Source organism: Heloderma suspectum, chromosome 1, assembly GCF_057233095.1.
Source record: "Heloderma suspectum isolate Gila_16-S chromosome 1, 16-S_ref, whole genome shotgun sequence".
Taxonomy (NCBI): Eukaryota; Metazoa; Chordata; class Lepidosauria; order Squamata; family Helodermatidae; genus Heloderma; species Heloderma suspectum.
In genome coordinates, this window is record NC_139458.1 from 130,934,770 (window position 1) to 130,955,724 (window position 20,955).

Here is a 20,955-nt window from a genome sequence, read left to right on the forward strand (position 1 = left end):
ACTCCATAGGACTAATCAACAAGCTCTTCTAGCAGAGGCATCTGTTAATGGCCCTGTATGATATGTGATATCAACTGCTGTTGGCTGAGGATTATGAACTGATATCCAAGGATTTGTGTCTCTTGAGGATTTCATCTAGAGCCTATTGGAGCCAGTCACTGCTGCACTAATTTCACAAGGGATCAGGACCAGCAACATTTATATTCTAGATTTTAAGACATTGTACAGAAATTCATAAGTGTAAAAATTGCACATTGAGAAATACCAAGAAATTTTTGCGTATGTTTATATTGTATTGTTCTAAATGATGGGTGGCCTGTGAAATAAGATCTTGCCACCCAAGTAACAATAGTAGTGATACTATAGTTAAAATGGCTGTAAGAATAGTTTTATAAAAAAGTGAATACACAATTCTAATGTATTTGAGGCATAACTATTTGACAATTAGTGACCAAAGTATTTAGCAGTTTTCATAATATTTTCACCCTAAAAAGTCCTGAAGTCCATGTTTCTTTTAGTTTGGCAAAGATTTGTTCAACTGCAATGCCCTTTAAATGTTTTGGTTGTTTTAGATTTAAAACAATGATTTAAAAAGATTTTTTGGTGTTCAACATTTTACAGCAGGCTTTCGATTGGTAATTGTTTTCTGTATTGTTTAAACCGGATCAAAATGTAAGTCTATTGGTAGAGATTTTAAGTATTTATTGCTACAACTTAGTTGACAAATTGATGTTATTGTAAAGCCATACGTTCTGTTCAGTCTTGTTTGCTTGAAACAATACCTTACAGGTGAAACACTATAATATTTTGAAGTGCACATGGCTTGTTGTGTATTTTTAAGTGATTCACCTGTTTTTAACCCATTCACCAAGATGTAGTTTAATTCAAAGCATTATAAAATTAAACATTTTGGAACAATCTTCATATTTAAAACACTGTAATCCTTTTGACAAATCAACTAAATATAATGAAATGCCCATGCTGCTCATGTAATTACAGTTCATGTGTTTTAAAGGTATAATATCTTTAAATATCAAAATTGGGCACTTGAGCATGTTAATTGTTATACTTTCACTGTTTTGATCTGTGTGAAGTTTTTCATTTGTAAGTTTTAAACCAGTTTTTTCATATCTGGCTTGTGTATATATATATAGTGATTATGGAAACTAATTGTAATTTATAATTTTCTATGTCATAAAATTCCAACCGCCTTCTCAAACGGAAGCAATATAATGTATATTGCCACATTGTCTGGTGGAAGGGTAAAGTACTTCACCTCTTGCACTTTTAGATGCAAATCCATTTTTATTTCTTTAATAGAAAGTTATTCATTTATTTTTACATCATTTGTTTTCCTGACCAGTATTTAAAAGCCAAAAGGATACTCTAAACAATGGCCAATGACTTATTTTAGAAAGTGTCCCAAGCTATGTGCCTAATACTACATTGCATACAGAAATAAAGACAAATGTATACTGGTACTTTTATTCTTCCCTCATTTCTTAACATTTCAAAGGGGGGGGGGAAGCAGGTGGGTGTTGTGCTGTGTCCCCTCCTCTCTGAACCACTGCAGAGTAGTTCCAGAAGCCACCTGTAGCTTATAGCTCCTGCTGCTGGGGAAATTACCAGATCCCATTTCTCATGTTACAGCAGCTTAAGTAAATGGTTTCCTAGTGTTGTAAATAATATACACAACTTAGTCACAACATCTTTGTATCATCCTGAAGTATCCTCTCAAACCCAAAAAACTGGAATTTATTGGGGGAATAGTTGAGTAGTGGACACTCTTAAAACAATGTACTAAGAGCTTCAGGTTTCTTCATCAAAGGAATTACATCCTACGTTTTGCTGCTGTGTTGGATTATTATTCATGCTGGAAAAAAGTGCTTTGATAAGATAAGCTTTTAGTTGGCTTTTTACTCTTAGTTGCAGCAGCACAGCCCAACTTTTCAAAACAATCATGCACATTTTCCTACAGCACAACATTTACACTATTTGTGGACTAATACATAACAATCATTTTCAGATCTAAGGCATGTGATATTTCACATCTGTGTGCAAGTGCAGTTGAGCAACTATTTGAGCATGGTACAAACTGACTCATGATACAAATGTGTAAAGTTAATACAAATAGGATAGTGTTGAACTTTTTTACTGAACTTTTGGCTGTGCACAAGCACTAACATTTGATATGTCTAGGTTAGCCCCATCCATAGTCCAGAGCATCTTTTCATAACAGCACCAGATTTACACCACATGTGGGACATGTACTAGGGACTGCACTTGTACCATGAATCTGATGGAACTTCCTTCGTCAAAGAGGGAAGGGTTTTCATGAAACTGAGTCTTTTTAAAAACCTCAAGCATCTTGAATTTGTATATGATTAAATGCTTTTAAAAACTTGAAACTGCTCCAATCATACTTGGAGTGGTGGGAGGAGGTTCTTGCGACAATCAGTCACTGCAAACACCTAGATCTATAAATGTTTACTCAAAGGAACATTCATTTTGTTCATTGGGATGGGCTTCTGTAAGCTACTTGGCCCCAAACTGCTATTCCACTACACATTTACTCAGAAGTAAATTTTATTTTGGACAAGTGCATACAATTGGGCCAAATAAACCCTTTCTCTGTATAATATTTTTACTCCATCTTTCAAGCATAGCCCTTAAAGCAGATATAATTCTCAAAACCGTGTGGGCTATAGGACTAATGGTTTCATATTATGCTCTGTGGTTATAAAAGGCTCTATTTAGTTGCAAACCAACATTTGTATTGTTTATAGCAATCAGTTAGTAAGAAATACGTAAATTTCAAGATGGGAAACAATATCAATAGGCATTGTTTTTGTTTCATATTAATCTAAATATTCTGAAATTTTCTGAGGCATAAAGTCAGTTCAAACTTTATTACACAGATTGTCACAACTGAAATAACATCAAATATTCCAAAACTCTTAAATTTAGAACAGTAAACAGTTTGTATTTATATACTAAGCTGTTGTTTTACTAGCAGTTTTGTCTAAAAATCTTTTAAAACTTGTAAAATATTCAATATGCACAAAAAGTCTAACTAATACAATTAACTGGTTCCATGAGGGGGCTGATTGTTATGCCTTGTTTCTCTGCAAAATCTCATATCCTTGCTCCTTGATACTGGAACATGATGGGCATTTCTCATTAAACTCTTCTCAAGTTGGGATTTTGGGAGCTCAAATACGTATACTCCTGTGTAAGAGGAAAACCGCATGTTTGAACAATCATCTGCATAAACATCCAATTTAATAAATCAGGTATAAGTGATTAGACAACTCTGATACATTTTCTGACTAGCCACTTCTGTAGTGAAACTAAAGCCAACAGATTTAAGTATGCATAACTAGGTGTCACTATTCCATACACAAGTAAGAGATTGGAAAGTGATCAATGATCAGCTCAGAATGTGCAGAAATATAGAAACAACTCATTGGACTTGATGGTCTTATAGGCCCCTTCCAACCCTACTATTCTATAATTCTATGATTCATTCATTAAGGAAATAACTCATTTCATGGTGGTCTCATTTTATGGGAACCTTTTCTTAAAAGTGCTGGAAAGCGTGGTGCACTAGAGCAGGGGCCCCCACCCTTTTTGAGTTGATGGGCACAACTATAATTTTGAAAGAGTATTGTGGGTACTCTCAGAAAACGGCTGCTGTGGGACCATGGGGCTTGCCCATTCATAAGATGTGTGGCATGGCCAGTCACAAAACACTCATTCCTCAGGAGGCAAACTGGTCAAACTATAAGAATAGTGATTATAGAGGGTTTTAGATGCTCAGGTCACTAAGAGCCCCAAAGACCTTTATTTAGCATTATTCATCTTTCTAGGTGCATGGTGTAATATAACATATTTCATAATGCGATCTTACACATGTATACTCAGAAATCCCACTGAGTTCAGTGATTGAGCTGTTCCTGATCTATAATTTGACATAGGGGAGACAAGAGAAGGAGGGAGGGGAGAGGGGAGGCAGTGTTAAACAGGGAAAGGATATGATTATATATGGAGCAGGAGACCGCTGGATAACAGCTCGGTGGAGCTGGAGGAGCAAAGGCTGAATCCAGAAATTGGGATATAAGAGTGGAAAGAGGAGAGCAAGGCCATTTAGGACTTTGGAGATAAGGACGAGGAGCCTATGTTGGATCTGGGAGTGGACATGAAAGCAGCGTAGGCATTTAAGGAGGGGCATAACATTGCATCTGTGCTCCAGCTGCCCCGTATTAGGATACTTGGCAGCCTCCAACTTCGGAGGCTGCCCTACAAACATAGGATTTCACCCGAAGTTCATTAAGATCAGTGGGCATACCTACTGTTGTGTTGGGTTATGCTGACGGTTACACTTCCACAGCACTTTTACTTCCAGACATGCTCTCCTCTCCAGCCCCTTAACACTGGTGTGTTCTTTTCTGAATCATTGTAGTCACTGAGTATGTAGTTACTGGACTAGCAGTTCTTAGGGCAACGCTATCCTATCCTATCTTCACAAAATGAAGGTGATCCTGTGGTTAAACAATAGTTTCCCACAAGGCGGTGTGTTGTGTTTTAATAAAAACAATAGATCAAGCTAGTTGTTTGAGACTGAATATAACTTCTCATAGTTTTGAAAATTATTTCATAAAAAATCTTAACATTACATGGAAAATGTTAGAACCTAATTTGGCTTACATTTAGTATAGATTTATACTTACTAAATCAGAGGCTACTGTACTGTGACTGCTTGTGTCCAGTGCAAAAATATGTCCCATGGTGGCTGTAAATTCAAGGGGGAAAAAGTCATTTTATTTAATTTATTAAGATTTCACCAAATTACAAGCAGAACAACACAGTATTAAAATAGAGAATTTCCCCATATTCATCCTGTTCTACTGTTTCTGAAAGTTTACAAAACAATTGTTAGAAGTAAACAGAGGTCTATAAGCAATCTCTACAAAGATTATTTATCCTGCTTATTTATCCTGTGTTTATAAAGCACAGAAGTGGCATGTTATTTAAAATAAGCTTAGGGTTTTCTTTGCTTCCTACCAATAATATATAGCAGAACACTGCACTAACAGTGCCTCAAATTTTTACCCCAGCCCAGACTGTGATTTTTACATTTCCAGCTGATGGGCACTGCTACATTAAAAATAGTTTAACTACAACTACAGTTATACAACTAACTGCATTTTCGTAAAAGTAATGGGAACTACTTTTGCAATTACTTTGAAGCAGTTAAAAGTAGTTTCAACTCCTTTTTTATAACTTCAACCCAGGGAGAAGAAGTAATTTAAAACATTTCAAATAGCTAAATAGGTAAGACAAAACAGTTTACTGACATTCAGGAGCTTTAGGATGTAGTCCTATGAACTACTATGCTAAAGCTGGAAAATCTGAAAAAGAATCTTCAGTCTTCTGAGTTCCATCTAGCTCCTTACAACTCTTCCGCTTATGACAGATTTCTAAGCTACATAACTGGAGCCTGGTAGTTGCCTGAAAGAAAAGCATGGTGGGTGGGTTGGTGGGGAGAACTTGGGCCATAGAAGAGCTTGGATAGCAAGGATGATTATGGGACTAAAGAAATTGGTATGTGCAATGATGGCTCAATAACAACCCATCACCTCTCTTAAAACTATTCTCTGCTTCTAATAGGGTGAATATTAAAAAATAGTAGCAATGGGCAGTAATTAAATTAAAAGTAGTCAAGCTCTTAATATAATTGAATAGTAGTTACAAGGGTGTGCATTCGGTGTAGACAAATCCTGAACTGATGCAGGCCCCTTTGGAGAGATTTGGGGCTTGTCCGAGATGAAGTAGGTATCCTCCAATCAGGTCCAAACCAAATCAGGCTTCTCTTTCTGATATTTCCAGTTTTAGCATAGAAACTCGTAACCCACTTTTCTGAGTAGCATCCAAATTATATAGTCAATACCATAACAGTAATTACTCATTCTGGGATAGCACAGCATGCTCAATCAGAGGCCTGTTCCCTTACTTTTTTGAGAAGGCCCCAGCTGCTGTTTTTAGGCGGCTACAAGGAAAGCTGTGATTTGGCTAAATGTAGTGGGAAACTGGGGCTCAGGCTTATAGTCTTAATTATGGGCCCCCTACCTTTTCGCCATCATTCAAGCACTGTATCATACATTACATATATAATAATGGTGTAGTTAGCATTAACTAGATAATGTTAGGTGCCATGCCCATCAAATTTCCAGCATGCTACTGTGTATTCAAACCACCAGGCATTTGATTCCTCCTGCCTTTGAGGCCTTCTATATGTAATAATGGCCAGAGGAAAAGGCCTTTAGAGGGGTCAAGTGTCACACTAAACTAAACTGATAGTGCCTATCTCTTTACAAATATCTGCTAAAAGGGCTACTTTCTCCATTGTAGAGAAACTAGCAGGGTGCATGACACTTGCCTTTTCTCCAAAGCCACAGAACAAGACTTTTTTGTGCTAAATCAGTCAGTGGCTGAAGGAAAACATCACCCCGATTTTCAACTCTCCTTCCTACCTTCTGTAATAGCCAGCAATGATCGTCCATCTTCTCAGGCACCCCTGCCAATGTGATGTTTACAACTAACACACTTTTTGCCAGGCCTGATTTGAGGAATTTCATCAACCTGTCAATAACACCCAAACTATACAGAATAAACTTGAGGAAGTTTTCATTATACTTTGTCTTTGACTGGACATCCACTGAGCACCCATGCTGCTAGCATGTAAGTTGTGGAGTCTGGTTTTATAATTGCTCAATACAGGGTATGTTGAGGTTATTTTGTTTATTTTCTATTGTACTTTGCTTGATTTCTATTATCCCCTTTTCCCTTTATGTTAAAATCTTTCTAATTGGACTCTGAGGTTGTCTGCCTAAGTAAGCACCCAGGCATTATCTCCCATGTGCCTAATTGCTTAATTTATGCTACATGCACTGATCCAAAGGACATAGGAGGGTGGGCTGAAGCTTGCATCTGGGGATTTGGCTGGCTGTGTGTCTCTCTTCCCAAACTAACAACCCACAGCTTGTGCATTTCCCTTCACTCCATAAAAGAGGGTAGTTTTTAAGGGTGGTGGAAGAATGATAAAACAATAGTGTGGAAAGCAGCCCGCCTTGGAAGATGATGCCCGCATTTCCACAGCGTGTCTATAGGGAACTATATTCAAAACCATAAAAGGACTACCATTAAATTTGCAAAGTGACATTTGTCATTCAGTCTTGTTTCATAACACTTGTTTCATTCTAATAGCTTGGTCTGTAATAAGGGGCTCTGGAATTCTGTTCCTGTTTCATTTTAAAATATTGGCAATAAAGCCAGAACAACGCATTTCTGTTAATTCTCTAGTTTTAAGCTTCCCAACTACATTCTCACCATGTCTCCGAGCTGAATGATAATGGCAAATGCTACTGCATGTTCCAGTGCTCGTCCGTGCTCCATGCTCTGTAGTTCGTATAATTAGCAGTTTTGTTGCAGATGCAGTGCCTTGTACCTAGAATATCGCTATAGTAATAGTTATTGTTGAAATCACAAGAATTCATTCATCCAGGGATAATGCAGTGGGCTCTACATATAATACTAACTGGGCTGATCCTGGGAGCTATACAATCACCTTATTCCTCATTGGTGGAAGGACACTCTCCCAGCCAGCAGCCTGTCTTCATATACCTTCTAGGAAAAACTAAAATATAGTTGAGCCACATCTGTCAATGTGCACATTCTTCCACACACGAGGGGAATTGTCAGTGGACATGTTTGGGCTTTCTACCCGAAAATATACTCCCACTGCATTTTAGCATTGTGCAACAGTCCCTTACATCTCTTTCAAAAGACAGTAGCTTGATATTCCACCCTGTTGCTATTGGTGCTAAGGGGAGGATTTGGAATACTTGTCTGTTAATCATACTCCTTGGAAGACTTGGGGCTGCTAACTTGGTACTTTGTGACAGGCCCAAAGTCAGTGACAGGCCCAAAGTGACCCAGTGAGCTTCCATGGCTGAGTGCTCCCAGTCCAACACTGTCACCACTCCACCACACTGGCTCATCACACCACAATAAATCAAATAATGTTGACGAAATAGATTAAAATGGAGAGTTAAAGTAATGTTGAAAGAAGGCAGTGAAATGTAGTGCAGAAAGTCAAAGTATGTGAGAGGGGAAGTGAAACTGACAGGGACAGAGTCAGAGAATGTATAGGAGATTTTGAAGAATGGGCATTTCAATATTATAGGAAGATAGGTTAGGAAGGAGGGAATTGCTTACCTACAGAACTTTGGCCTAACATTCTGGTGTAAATGAGATTTTATTATTCAAATTGTTCCTTTCTCAAGCAGAGAAAAAACTAGCTAATTTAAAAAGGGAGTTAGTTCACAATCTCGCCGCATTTTCTTCTTTTATTTTTTTCTTGTTCTTTGTGGGATGTGTGCCTCCCACTCTGCAGTGCCGAAGCTATACTATGGGCTAGTTTTAAAAAATCCTCTTACCTGGTGGCAGGTTTTAGGTAAAATACATGGTGCACTGTAACGCTGTCCCAGTTGACAATCTTGTACTGTTCCATGTACAAGAATGACATCATCCATAGCCCCATCATAGATGTCACATTTAGTGTGGTTTGCTATATCCAGCACATATATGTTAGAAAACTGCACGCATACCTTGTATGACCAGTCCTACAAGACAAAGCCATAAAGTATTAATTATATAATAATTTATAGAAGTTGCAACATGAGAACTCTGTTTAAACTTTTAATTACTACACAGTAACCCATCCTGGAATAGGAAAGACAACATTCAAATATTATTTTGTAGTTATGGTTACTATTTCAAGCCTTTGTGTATGACAATATGAGTTTTTGGTCTCCATTATTTCAGGCCTGTATCTTAAAAAGTAAATTGTAGATCAGAGTTTCCAACATAAGCAGTTTTCTGCAAGCTCAAATTATTTTCCCAATTTTGTTAAGTATTTATTAATGAAGTATCAAAAAAGGAAACCTTGTACACTATAATTATAATCCATTCAGACAAACAGTGAAGCAATGTGCGCACATACGCACGCACACACACACACACTACACAACCTTCATTACACATCAGTTGTAACAGCAATTCATCAATAAAATATGTTAACTGTATTTTAAATCTTTGCAATCCTGCTAGGTTTTATTTTTTTTTTTATTTTGGTTTCATACTGTAGTTCTAAGCTTTTATATTATGTTTTATCATGTTGTATTTCATTATTTTAATTGTTGTGAACCGCCCAGACAGCTTTGGCTATTGGGCGGTATAGAAATGTAATAAATAAATAAATAAACATTTTCTACCACATACAACCACCTCAATATGCATCACCTCTGATGAAGAGAGGGAGGAAAAGGAAAAAGCTATGCTAAAATCCTGTGCAGGATTACTCAAAAGTAAGCTATTTTGAACATTCAGGGACATGACTTGTTTGTGATTTGTTATTTGGTTTTAGTTTTTTTGGAACCCTATAATAATAATTTTCCTTTTTTAAAAACCAAGGAAATTCAATAATAAAAAACCTGCTGGTTTAAGATTAGTCACAAATTATGCTTACAATGTCACAAACTGTGCTTGCTTACAAGCAACAAACAGGCATGGGTCAATTCACAGGAGGATTCCTCTAGCAATACAGTAACATCCAGCTGCTTCATAAAACAGTGTTAAACAAGAGATAAATTTTGTAGTGGAACAGTCTTTAATATTTGCTGATGTACATGTTCTTTTAAGTTATCTACCCACTTCATGGAAATGGTCAGTGTAAATGATTCTTCAAGTCCTTTTAACAGCTAAAAGACTCATATTACAAAATTTGAAGAATAAATGCTCGCCTTCTATAATGTAATGAATTAAGGAACTTACAAGGCTTTCAATAACTGAACAGGTAGGTGGCATATAGATATCACCTTCGAATAGATACTTATCTGGATTTCTGGTCCACTTTTGTTGAAGCTTATGTGTAATTGCTAGAAAGTTGTATTTTCATATATATGCATTTTGTATGTATTCATTCCCCTTCATGGATCACTGCCTTGTGGCGAAGGGGCTTGCGTAACTCAGTGAAGCCATAAGCTATGCCGTGCAGGGCCACCCAAGACGGTCAGGTCATGGCAGAGAGTTCTGACAAAATGTGGTCCACTCGAGAAGGAAAAGGCAACCCACTCCAGTATTCTTGCCAAGAAAACCCCATGGAACGTATCACAAGGCTAAAAGAGATGACGCCGGAAGATGAGCTCCTCAGGTCGGAAGGTGTCCAAGATACTACTGGGGAAGAGCAGAGGGTATTTCCAAGTAGTGCCAGAAAGAGTGAAGCGGCTGGGCCAAAGCCGAAAGGACACTCAGCTGTGGATGTGTCTAGTGGTGAAAAGAAAATCTGATGCTGTAAAGAACAATATTGTTTAGGAACCTGGAATGTCAGATCAATGAATCAAGGTAAGCTGGAGGTGGTCAAACATGAGATGGCAAGATTGAACATCGACATCTTGGGAATCAGCAAACTCAAATGGACAAACATGGGCGAATTTAATTCAGGTGACCATTATATCTACTACTGTGGACAAGAATCCCTTAGAAGAAATGGAGTAGCACTCATAGTCAACAAAAGGGTGGGAAAAGCAGTACTGGGGTACAATCTCAAAAACGACAGAATGATCTCAGTACGAATCCAAGGCAAACCATTCAACATCACAGTAATTCAAGTCTATGCCCCAACCACTGAGGCCGAAGAAGCTGAGGTTGATCGGTTCTATGAAGACCTACAACACCTTCTAGAACGAACACCAAAAAAAGATGTCCTCTTCATCATAGGGGATTGGAATGCTAAAGTAGGAAGTCAAGAAATCACCGGGATAACAGGCAAGCATGGCCTTGGTGTACAAAATGAAGCAGGACAAAGACTAATAGAGTTCTGTCAAGAGAACACGCTGATCATAGCAAACACTCTTTTCCAACAGCACAAGAGGTGACTCTACACATGGACATCACCAGATGGTCAATATCGAAATCAGATTGATTATGTCCTTTGCAGCCAAAGATGGAGAAGCTCTATACAGTCAGTAAAAACAAGACCTGGAGCTGACTGTGGCTCAGATTGTGAGCTGCTTCTTGCAAAATTTCGGCTTAAATTGAAGAACGTCGGGAAAACCACTAAACCATTCAGGTATGACCTAAATCATATCCCTGATGAATATACAATGGAGGTGAGGAATAGATTTAAGGGATTAGACCTGATAGACAGAGCGCCTGAGGAACTATGGACGGAGGTCCGTCACATTGTTCAGGAGGCAGCAACTCAATCCATCCCAAAGAAAAAGAAATTCAAGAAAGCCAAGTGGCTGTCTGATGAGGCTTTAGAAGTAGCTAAGGAAAGAAGGGAAGCGAAAAGCAAGGGAGAAAGGGGAAGATATATCCAACTGAATGCAGAGTCCCAGAGAATAGCAAGGAGAGACAAGAAGGCCTTCTTAAATGAACAATGCAAAGAAATTGAGGAAAACAATAGAATGGGAAAGACTAGAGATCTTTTCAAGAAAATCGGAGATCTCAAGGGAACGTTTTGTGCAAAGACAGGCATGATAAAGGACAAAGAAGGCAGGGACCTAACAGAAGCAGATGAGATTAGGAAGAGGTGGAAAGAATACACAGAAGAACTATACGGGAAAGATCGGAATGTCCCTGATAGCCATGATAGTGCGATCACTGAACTTGAGCCGGACATCCTAGACAGTGAAGTCAAGTGGGCCATAGGAAGCATTACTAACAACAAAGCTAGCGGAGATGACAGTATTCCAGCTGAGCTATTTAAGATCCTAAAAGATGATGCTGTTAAAGTGCTGCACTCAATATGCCAACAAATTTGGAACACTCAGCAGTGGCCACAAGACTGGAAAAGGTCAGTTGACATTCCAATTCCAAAGAAGGGCAACGCCAAAGAGTGTTCAAACTACCGTACAATTGCGCTCATTTCACATGCCAGCAAGGTGATGCTCAAAATCCTACAAGCTAGGCTTCAGCAGTATGTGAACCGAGAACTACCAGAAGTACAAGCCGGGTTTCAAAGAGGCAGAGGAACTAGAGATCAAATCGCCAACATTCGCTGGATCATGGAGAAAGCAAGAGAATTCCAGAAAAGCATCTATTTCTGCTTCATTGACTACGCTAAAGCCTTTGATTGTGTGGATCACAACAAACTCTGGCAAATTCTGAAAGAGATGGGGGTACCAGACGGACGAATTTCCCAAATACGGACGAATTTCCCAAAGACGCAGCTGTGACAGCAGTCGAAAAGGAACTGAGGAGATAGGCAGGAACCCACTTGGACATGTGCAGTGGGATGGTGGAGGAGGGTTCCCACCAAAAATGTTCCTCAGCTATAGAAGTTTCCAAAATAGACGCTCCACAGAGGCACAGAGCCCATATGTGTGATGCACAGAGAACACGAAGAAGAAATACAAAACTATGTATGTGTACTATAAAAAAAAATTAAAATGGGGGGGGGGAATACTTGCAAATGAGGGATATAGTTAACTAGTTGCTTTGGAAATATGGTTCCCTGACAGAAAGGCTGAATTTGAAATAATAATTCACTCCAACAAGTCACAAGGAATATTGAATAGGATTTATAAAATTATTGTTAAAATGGAATAATCTAAAAATCATTATCAGGTAAAGTGGGGAAAAGAACTCTCTTGGACAACATCAGCAGAAACACAAAAATGGGTATGGATTACAGTACCTAAAGAACTCTTAAAGTGAGTTTTTTAAAGATGATTTGTAGGTGGTAACTGAGTCTTCTGCGGCTGAGTAAAATCTATGTAGGCTTGAGTTGTAAGTGTTGAGGATGTGGGTTGGCAAAAGCAGATAGGATTCATATGTTTTGGTCATGCCTAAAAATCAGAAGTTATTGGATATTAATCCGGAAAGAAATAAAAGATTTCACAGGATACTATATACTATTAGACTCACTGGTGGTTTTATTGTGTTATATTAAGGCTTGGTACTGGAGGACTCTGTAATGGTTGTGCATATGTTAACAGCAGCTTGCATGACCATTGCTTATAACTGGAATATAACTAGCCTTCCATCACTTAATGAGTGGATTAACAGATTGTGGGACATGTTATATATGATCAAACTAACTAACATAGTTAGAGTTAGGGAACAGAGACAACATGAAAGTAAGTTCATGGAAAAATGGATTCTGTTTATTTCCTTTTGAATAACTAAGTGCAGGATAATATTAATCCCTATGTATTATTGAGTATGATTGAATGTTGTTTAATTATATTTAAAATGTTTTATTTATTTGTATAATATTACTATTATAGGTATATTATCATGTTATTGGTATGTATTTATATTTTGAATGTGTTATACTTTGACTGAAGCTGTAGAATGATTTTGATAGATTATTCTAATATACTATTAGAATAAATAAACTTTTTAAAAGGGAAAAAAGTACCATGGATGAATAAATGAGGCACAAAACATCTACACCACCCTAAAATGTATGCCTGGAGGGACTATAATTAGATTAATTGATGGATAAAATTTGTAAACAGTTTACCATTTATTATTATTATTTATCACGTTTCTATACCGCCCCATAGCCAAAGCTCTCTGGGTGGTTTACAAAGATTGAAAAACCATTAAAAATACATTATACAAAGTGTAAAGCCATTTACATAAAACATATAAACAGACAACACACACAGAGACAACATATATCTAAAAACAATTTTAAACTATCAACCATAAGACAAATCCAGGACCTGATTAAAAACCCATGCTACTGAATGCCCGAGTGAAGAGATAGGTCTTCACCTGGTGCCGAAAAGATAACAATGTTGGCTCCAGGCAGGCATCGTCAGGAAGGTCATTCAAAACTGGGGGGCCACCACCAAGATAGCCCTCTCCCTTGTTGCCACCTTCCAAGCCTCCCTTGGAGGAGGCACCTGGAGGAGGACCTTAGATGCTGAATGTAGCGTACAGGTAGATTCATATCAGGAGAGGTGCTCCATCAGGTACTGTGGCCCCGAGCCATGTAAGACTTTATAGGTTAAAACCAGGCATTGAGGTAATCTAACTTGGAGCTTACTAGAGCATACACAACTAATGCCAGGTTATCCCTGCCAGATAGGGGCGTAGCTGGGCCACAAACCAAAGTTCACACTCCATGCCACTGAGGTCACCTGAGCCTCAAGTGACAAAGGTGGCTCCAGAGGAGCTCCCAAGCTATGAGCCTGCTTCTTCAGGGGGAGTGCAACCCCATCCAGAACAGGTTGAACATCCTCCATCTGGTCAGAAGAACCACCCACCAACAGCATCACAGTCTTGCCTGCACTGAGTTATTAGCCCTCATCCAGTCCTTGTTGCAGCCAGGCACCGATCTAGCACATCCACAGCCTCACCTGATGAAGATGAAAAGAAGTAGAGCTGCATGTCATCAACTTACTGATGACAATGCACACCAAAACTCTAGATGACCACACTCAGTGGTTTCATGTAGATGTTGAATAGTATGGGGGTCAACACCAATCCCTGCAGAACCCCATACTGTAGAATCTACAGGGCTGAGCAATGTTCCCCAAGCACAACCTTCTGGAGCTTACTCTCCAAGTAGGCGTGAAACCACTGCAATGCAGTACCTCAGAGTCCCAACTCAGACATTCAACCCAAGAAGATACCTTGTCTGATGGTATCAAAAGCCACCGAGAGATTAGGGGGAATCAACAAGGTCATACTCCCCCTGTCTCTCTCCTGACATAGGTCATCATACAGGGCAACCAAGGCTGTTTCTGTGCCAAAACCTGGCCTGAGCCCTGATTGAAAATCCAGATAATCAGTCTCATCCAAGAGTGTCTGGAGCTAGTTTGCAAACACTCACTCAAGGACCTTATAGATGCCCAACACAGATCTAAGATGCAGATTTTTCTAATTTTATGAAACTTTTCTCTAATTTTATGAAACATGTTAATTATTACACATACAAGCATGCATACATACCTACCTGGTTAGGAAGGGTTTCCTTGAAAGTTTTGAGAGCAACATCAAGAGCCAGTTTCAGCCATATTTTATATTCTAAGGAGGGTGGTTCTAAAAACTTATCAAAAGCTTCAAGTAAATCATCTATAGAGATAAAACATGTCTGGGGAAAAACAAAACAATGCCAGGAAAAATTATAACTGTTATTAGAACCTTCTGTTAGAGCAACTGTACTGGCATATTTCCATGCATTTGGCGTTACACAGAGCTTGCTACATTCTGCAAAAGATTTAGTGAAGTTCTTTGCAACTCAAAAGTATTTTTATGTTTTATTTAAAATATATCTTCCTTGGGAAGAAGACACACATCTATGTCTTTTAACAGAATTATTTCAAGAGAAGAAATTTGCTGCCTTAAATCATACCCTTTTAAGTCCAATTTGAAAATCATCACAATGAGGTGATTGCTGCAGATTGCTTCCACAAAGCCATGGCTCCTCTCGGCAGTTAGAATTCAAATGGTTACTTTAAATGTGTAAAAAGCCTTGGGCATGCCCAGGGAGGTTTTTGTTTTGTTTTCTTTCTTGGAAGTGGAGACTACCCATATTGCATTACAAACAGATTTTGAAAGTGCCCTCAGTTTTAAAAGCAGTTTGCCATCTCACATAGAGGGCTACTCCGTGGGGAAACACAAACACAATACCCTCTTGGGTGAGTGGAAATAATTGTGTGATTCTTTGGATCCCAATGGCAGTAAAATCTGGATTATGGTTGCTTTCTACACCCTGAAAACATTGAAGTTTACAAAATTAATAATGAAATCATGGCTCCCAGCATGGTCAGACAGCTGCCTATGGCCCTGCACTTGGGGGTTGGGGAGAGCGATCGGTACTTGAGTAGGGCTCTCCCACCCAACTGTACTCCCTGGCTTGAATTTACTGAGCAACAGCAGTGGCTGGGATATGCTATACCAGGGCACTGGGGGAACATCAGGAAGGTGGGCAGCTTGCACGCACCACCACAGATCAAGCACCGCTGATGCCACCATTTCCAGTAAGTCCACAGGATGGCAATTTGTTGCAGGTCCCCTCACAGATAACACCAGCTTTGAATAGAATACTGACATTTCTGAAAAACGAATTCCTGTTCTCTGAGACTCCTGGAGAGCATTCCAAAACATTGGGATAGCACCTCCACCTGGATCAGCAGGAAGGGTCAAAATCCTAGAGTGGCTTCTTCTTGAGTAGGGGCTGCCCTGCCCTCCAAGACTAGTAAAGCAGAAGCAACCCCTCAACACAAACTGTACTGGGGGCAGGGTGGGTGTGTGCGTGTGTGTGGGGGGGATGACAACATTCTTAACAAACAGCTAACAGATTAACATTAAGTTTCAATGGAACAAATGTCTATGAGATATTGAATAGCATTCAAGAAGGCATGGTGATTTGCTGGATTTCAGACTGATGAGGCATTACAAACCTTTCCTCAGGTATTGCATGCAGCTCCAGGGAATATCTTCTGGCAATAGCCGCGTAAACCCGCATGTTCAACATGGCCTGGGTCCACATGTGCACAGAATTGTGAGAATAACCCCCAACTGCCCCCAGACATGGAATCTGCCTGATGTCAGATGGAGGAGAGCTTCTTTGTTCTCTTTGTTCTGCTATAAAAGGAAGCCAAGGACAAAGGAGGCTGAGATGAATTGTTGGGGAGCTTTGGTTGGGACCATTTGGATTTGTATCCATCATAGGGGCAAGATCTGGGGGTTTCTTTGATGGTATGAAAAGATTGCTGAGTCAGTGATTTATTTTTTTGTAGTAGCCAAGGCTTTCATTTTGTCCTGCATCTTCATGAAGACTTCCTCCAGAGGTTCACAGAGTAGTTTTGCTCTGATAAAGGGAGAACTAGCTAACTGAACTTGGGAACCACACCCCAATTCTGTAGCAAAATGTTTGTTCTGGCTAGGGATGTATGAAACCCCTACCTTCCGTTCCGGGAAGGGGGGGGTCCATGTGGGGGAGACAATCTGTTCCTCCCTCCCGGAATCTTCCGGAGCGACTCCGAGGATTTTGCAGAGCCGCACTCCAGCTCCAGATCCTTTATGATACGGTAATGGCAACCACCATTACCGTATTCCTTGGAGAAATACAGCCACAAATGGCGTATTGGACGCCACTTGCGGCCGTAAAGCCCTGAGTTTAACTAAATGCAGCCGTTTATGGTTCTATTTGGGTAAAAAACAGTGCTTTACAGCCGCAAGTGGCGTCCACTATGCCATTTGCAGCCGTATTTCTCCCAGCGAAACAGTAATGGTGGTTGCCATTACCGTATCGCAAAAGATCTGGAGCCAGAGTGCCGGTCCATGGGGAATCCTTGGGAGGCAGAGGTGAATGGTGCTGTTCTGCCGTGGAATCCGGAGGCCAGATTCCAAAGAATCCAGTCTCATTTGAGTCCGTGGCGGAATTCTCCGCCACCTCTAGTTCTGGCTACCAAATAAGCAGCCCTAGGTTTGTATTCAAACTTCCCATCCAGCAGTGAGTCAGCTGCTGGGAGCACGCTCTTCTTTATTTTGTCTTTTATTGGTTTGTGTTGGAATCCAAGGAAGTGAGTTCTTCTGACCATTGGTAAACTGCTCAAGAGAAAACAGATACAAAGAAAGCTGGTGCCAATCCCTAATTCAGCTGCGGAGGCCCCTGCGGAAGTCCCCAGACCCTGTCTAGGAAATCAAGGAAATTAAGATTCTTAAAAATAGTTTAGAATTTCCAACAATGGAAAAGCCTCCTAGTGCTCAACTAGTTTGAACATTTTTAGCTAGACTGGAAAGGAAGCAATGCCTACTGAAGGGCAAAGGTTTTTTTTAAATTCTACCCGATGGCCTTCAATTAGAAAAGAAATTTATCCTTAATAAGTATGTTAAGTAAAAGAAACAGAAGCATTCGATCTTCAAAACAGAGGGTTGTCTCTAGCAGTGTCCTTCTGCCAGCAAAATGGTTACTGGCAGATCAAATTCAACCTCCCCCTGCAGTCCCCCAGGAGATCCCCAAATTTACTCTGGAGCATTGGGGACTCTCAAGAGCAGATGTCGCAGGCATGTGGGGGGCTGCAGGGAGTGGAGAAAGGAAACTTCCCTTAAAGAGCAGACTGTAGCCACTGTAGAGAAAAGAGTATGGTTGACTCCTACAGGTGAAGTATGTATGAAGTTATTCTTGTCTTTGTGAACACTGGAAAAGACGAAGATCTTCTGCTTATGACATTTTAGGACTGAGAGCAAAGGCAATCTTAAATACAAGGTAACATCTCTGGCACGCTCTGAGTTTCGGGCAATCTTTCTATTCGTATCACACCATAGGAGGGAGGTATTCCAAATGATTCAGTACAAACAATTTCTTGAAGAGTAATTTATCTCTTCTAACCATTTCTAGAGTCATACAAGTGACGACATTTTTACCTGTGCATGCACTTGCAGAGTCCCACAGCAATGGAGTTCTATCCACCAAACTGCAGTGCTTACTAGGTTGGAGCCCAAAAATATTGTTTCAAGCATTATGATGCAAGATCAGTGTCCTGGATACCCTGACAGGCTAAGTCTCACTGGCTTTGGGCAAGTGCAACGCATTTAGGGTGCAATCCTATGCATGTTTTGGCAAAAATAAACCCTACAACTCCCAGCATCCCCAAGACAGCATGGCTGGCTGGGGGATGTTGGGAGTTGTAGGACTTCTTTCTGTCTAAACATGCATAGGATTGCACCCCCATTAAGTATTAGTGAGTCATGTATCTGTTTCCAAGCTCATATCTACTTGCTGCACCATTGTTAAACTGCCATGTAGGAGACTTACGCAATGGATTTTAAATCTTTTGTTACATTTTGAGCTCCTCCATTATGGAGTTATAGAAATGGTGTTCAAAAATCACTTCCATAAACAAAGCAACCTAGTAGGTTCTGTACATTTTAATCCAAGATTTGCTAAGCAAACAAATGGGGAAACCAGTTAAAGGATCACAGACTTTGTGGAAGCAATAATACGGTAGCACTATACTGTAATGGGTTATGCATCCAGCCATTATTACAGCAATAAAAACTACAAATAGCAGTTTTGGCACATAATGGTTACCAAAGCTTACAGAAATTCATATTCCAGTAAAAATAAGGACAACCCATAATAAAAAGGGCACTTTCATAATAAGAGATCTGCTGGATCAGAGCAAACACCTATCTAGTCCAGCATTCTGTTCCCACAGTGACCGACCAAATACCTATGGGAATCCTACAAGTATGACATGAGCACAATAGCACTATCCAGCTCATGTTCCCCAGCATACTGCTTCCGATACTGGAGCTAATATAGCATCATCATGACTAGTAGCCATTGATAGCTATATCTTCTGAATTGTTGAATTCCTATTCTCAGAAGATACAAGAGGGCATTCTAAATAATTTAAATGTTGGCCCTCTATACACCCCTACTACTGATGGGGCTCCCTTCTTCCCTAGATAAACTGAAAAGAGTAGCAACCAACACCCCACCATAGTGATCAGAAGAAACTTCTATGCATCCCTGAAAATACAAACAAGTAATAGAACAAAACAGTGAAAAGGGAAGAAATATACAGCCCAGGTAAAAAGACAGTTCACCCTAGAAGGCCCAAACTACCACTTCCATATGTACCTATCAGCCAGAATTATGAGCCAAAGAGAAAAATATGAGAAACTAAAGCAGCAGAGAGAATATCCCCTGTATCTCCAGAGAATAACAATTGCCTTAAGAAATCCTCCTTTCCCACCAAGAGATAGAGAGCATTCTATACTATTTGGGATATAGCAGAGCAGTAGCCAGAAGGGTATTTAGGTGGAAAGTGAGTCCTTACTGGATTAGAACCCACCAAGCAACTCTTTTGTCAACAGCTGCCTCAGTGGAAGAGCAAACAATTATTTTCTAAAGTAAACTTGTGCCTCAAAATGCTCATGGCTGCCCAGTACATCTGTTCCAAAGGGGTCCTCCCCATTAAAGCAGCCGACATGCCCCCCTCCCCCACAAGACACAAACACACAACCAAATGGGCTGTAACGTGCCCAGGAGATGACTTTTCAATGGTACAGTAGGCCATGTCTTTTCAATACAGGCCCACAACCACATGGAAAGGTAGTTTTTGTGATCATCTTCCCCAAGAACCCTGGTGAAAAGACATAAACAAAGCTTGATACTTTCTGGTAGGGTGCAGTCCACTATTATCTAGGCAAAAATCGGAAGGCCCTCTGCATAATCAGCTTATATCACTGTCATTCCTGCTAGTGCACAGGGTGAGAACAAAATGAGCCCGCCACTCTATGCATGCTTGCACCACATCATCCCAGCTTGGAAAAGGCTGAGTGGGAAGGGGAAGAGGTCTTGCAGTTGTGTGCAGCTGGGACAAGCTTTGGCATGTTTTTGCTTCTTCTTGTTCCCACCAGCCTGGTCCAGGGAAAAAGGCTCACCTAGGAAAAAGGTGTGGGATTTTTGCTCTTGGCTCCTTCCTAAACCAGCCTAGCCCAAAGAGAAGGGCCTACAAAAGCGTTGCTCAAGATCTGCACTACTCAAGTTCTTGTGCCTTATTCCTTGTTCATTCCTAAAGCTTTGCTAGGACATACATAGAAAAGGGAGTAGGAAGGAAGAGAGAAAATGAAAAGAAAATTGCAAGTGGTGAATGAACTTTCCTATAGCTTTCATTTCTTGCACAAGGAAAAGGAGGTCCAGGAAAGGGAGCCATTCAAGTAGGGATAGGGGAGAAATCCTCCATGGACCCCAGTGAGGCCAAATTCAAAAGAATCCGCCCCCCCGGAGTCTGTGGAGGACTTACCTCCGCCTCCTGAAGAAATCCTTGCCAGCCAGATCCTCCCTGCTGGCCAGCTCCGGAGCACCAGCGATACAGCCGCCACTGCCGTATCGCTGGCTGGACGGATTAACTG

General features: G+C 40.1%; 2 protein-coding genes across 30 annotated transcripts in view; one reads left to right on the forward strand and one right to left on the reverse strand.

The window, feature by feature from the left end:
* The window catches only part of PPP6R3 (protein phosphatase 6 regulatory subunit 3), a 106,540-nt gene extending 105,054 nt beyond the window's left edge, over window positions 1-1,486 (forward strand). For 15 of the 26 annotated variants that reach the window (XM_084857934.1, XM_084857857.1, XM_084857924.1 and 12 more), the window contains one exon: window positions 10-1,486. In XM_084857934.1, the coding sequence (XP_084714060.1) occupies window positions 10-61 (52 nt within the window). In that variant the 3' untranslated portion in view covers window positions 62-1,486. The remainder of the gene's footprint in view (window positions 1-9) is intronic. The other 11 variants (XM_084857789.1, XM_084857651.1, XM_084857771.1 and 8 more) reach the window with 1 other exon arrangement.
* Window positions 1,291-20,955, reverse strand: part of LOC146357872 (solute carrier family 9 member C1-like) — a 124,964-nt gene continuing 105,299 nt past the window's right edge. For all 4 annotated transcript variants that reach the window (XM_084857511.1, XM_084857503.1, XM_084857495.1 and 1 more), the window contains 5 exons: window positions 15,038-15,175; window positions 8,499-8,684; window positions 7,390-7,507; window positions 4,731-4,792; window positions 1,291-3,228 (listed from right to left, as the gene is read on the reverse strand). In XM_084857511.1, coding sequence (XP_084713637.1) covers window positions 3,181-3,228; window positions 4,731-4,792; window positions 7,390-7,507; window positions 8,499-8,684; window positions 15,038-15,175 — 552 coding nt within the window. In that variant the 3' untranslated portion in view covers window positions 1,291-3,180. The remainder of the gene's footprint in view (window positions 3,229-4,730; window positions 4,793-7,389; window positions 7,508-8,498; window positions 8,685-15,037; window positions 15,176-20,955) is intronic.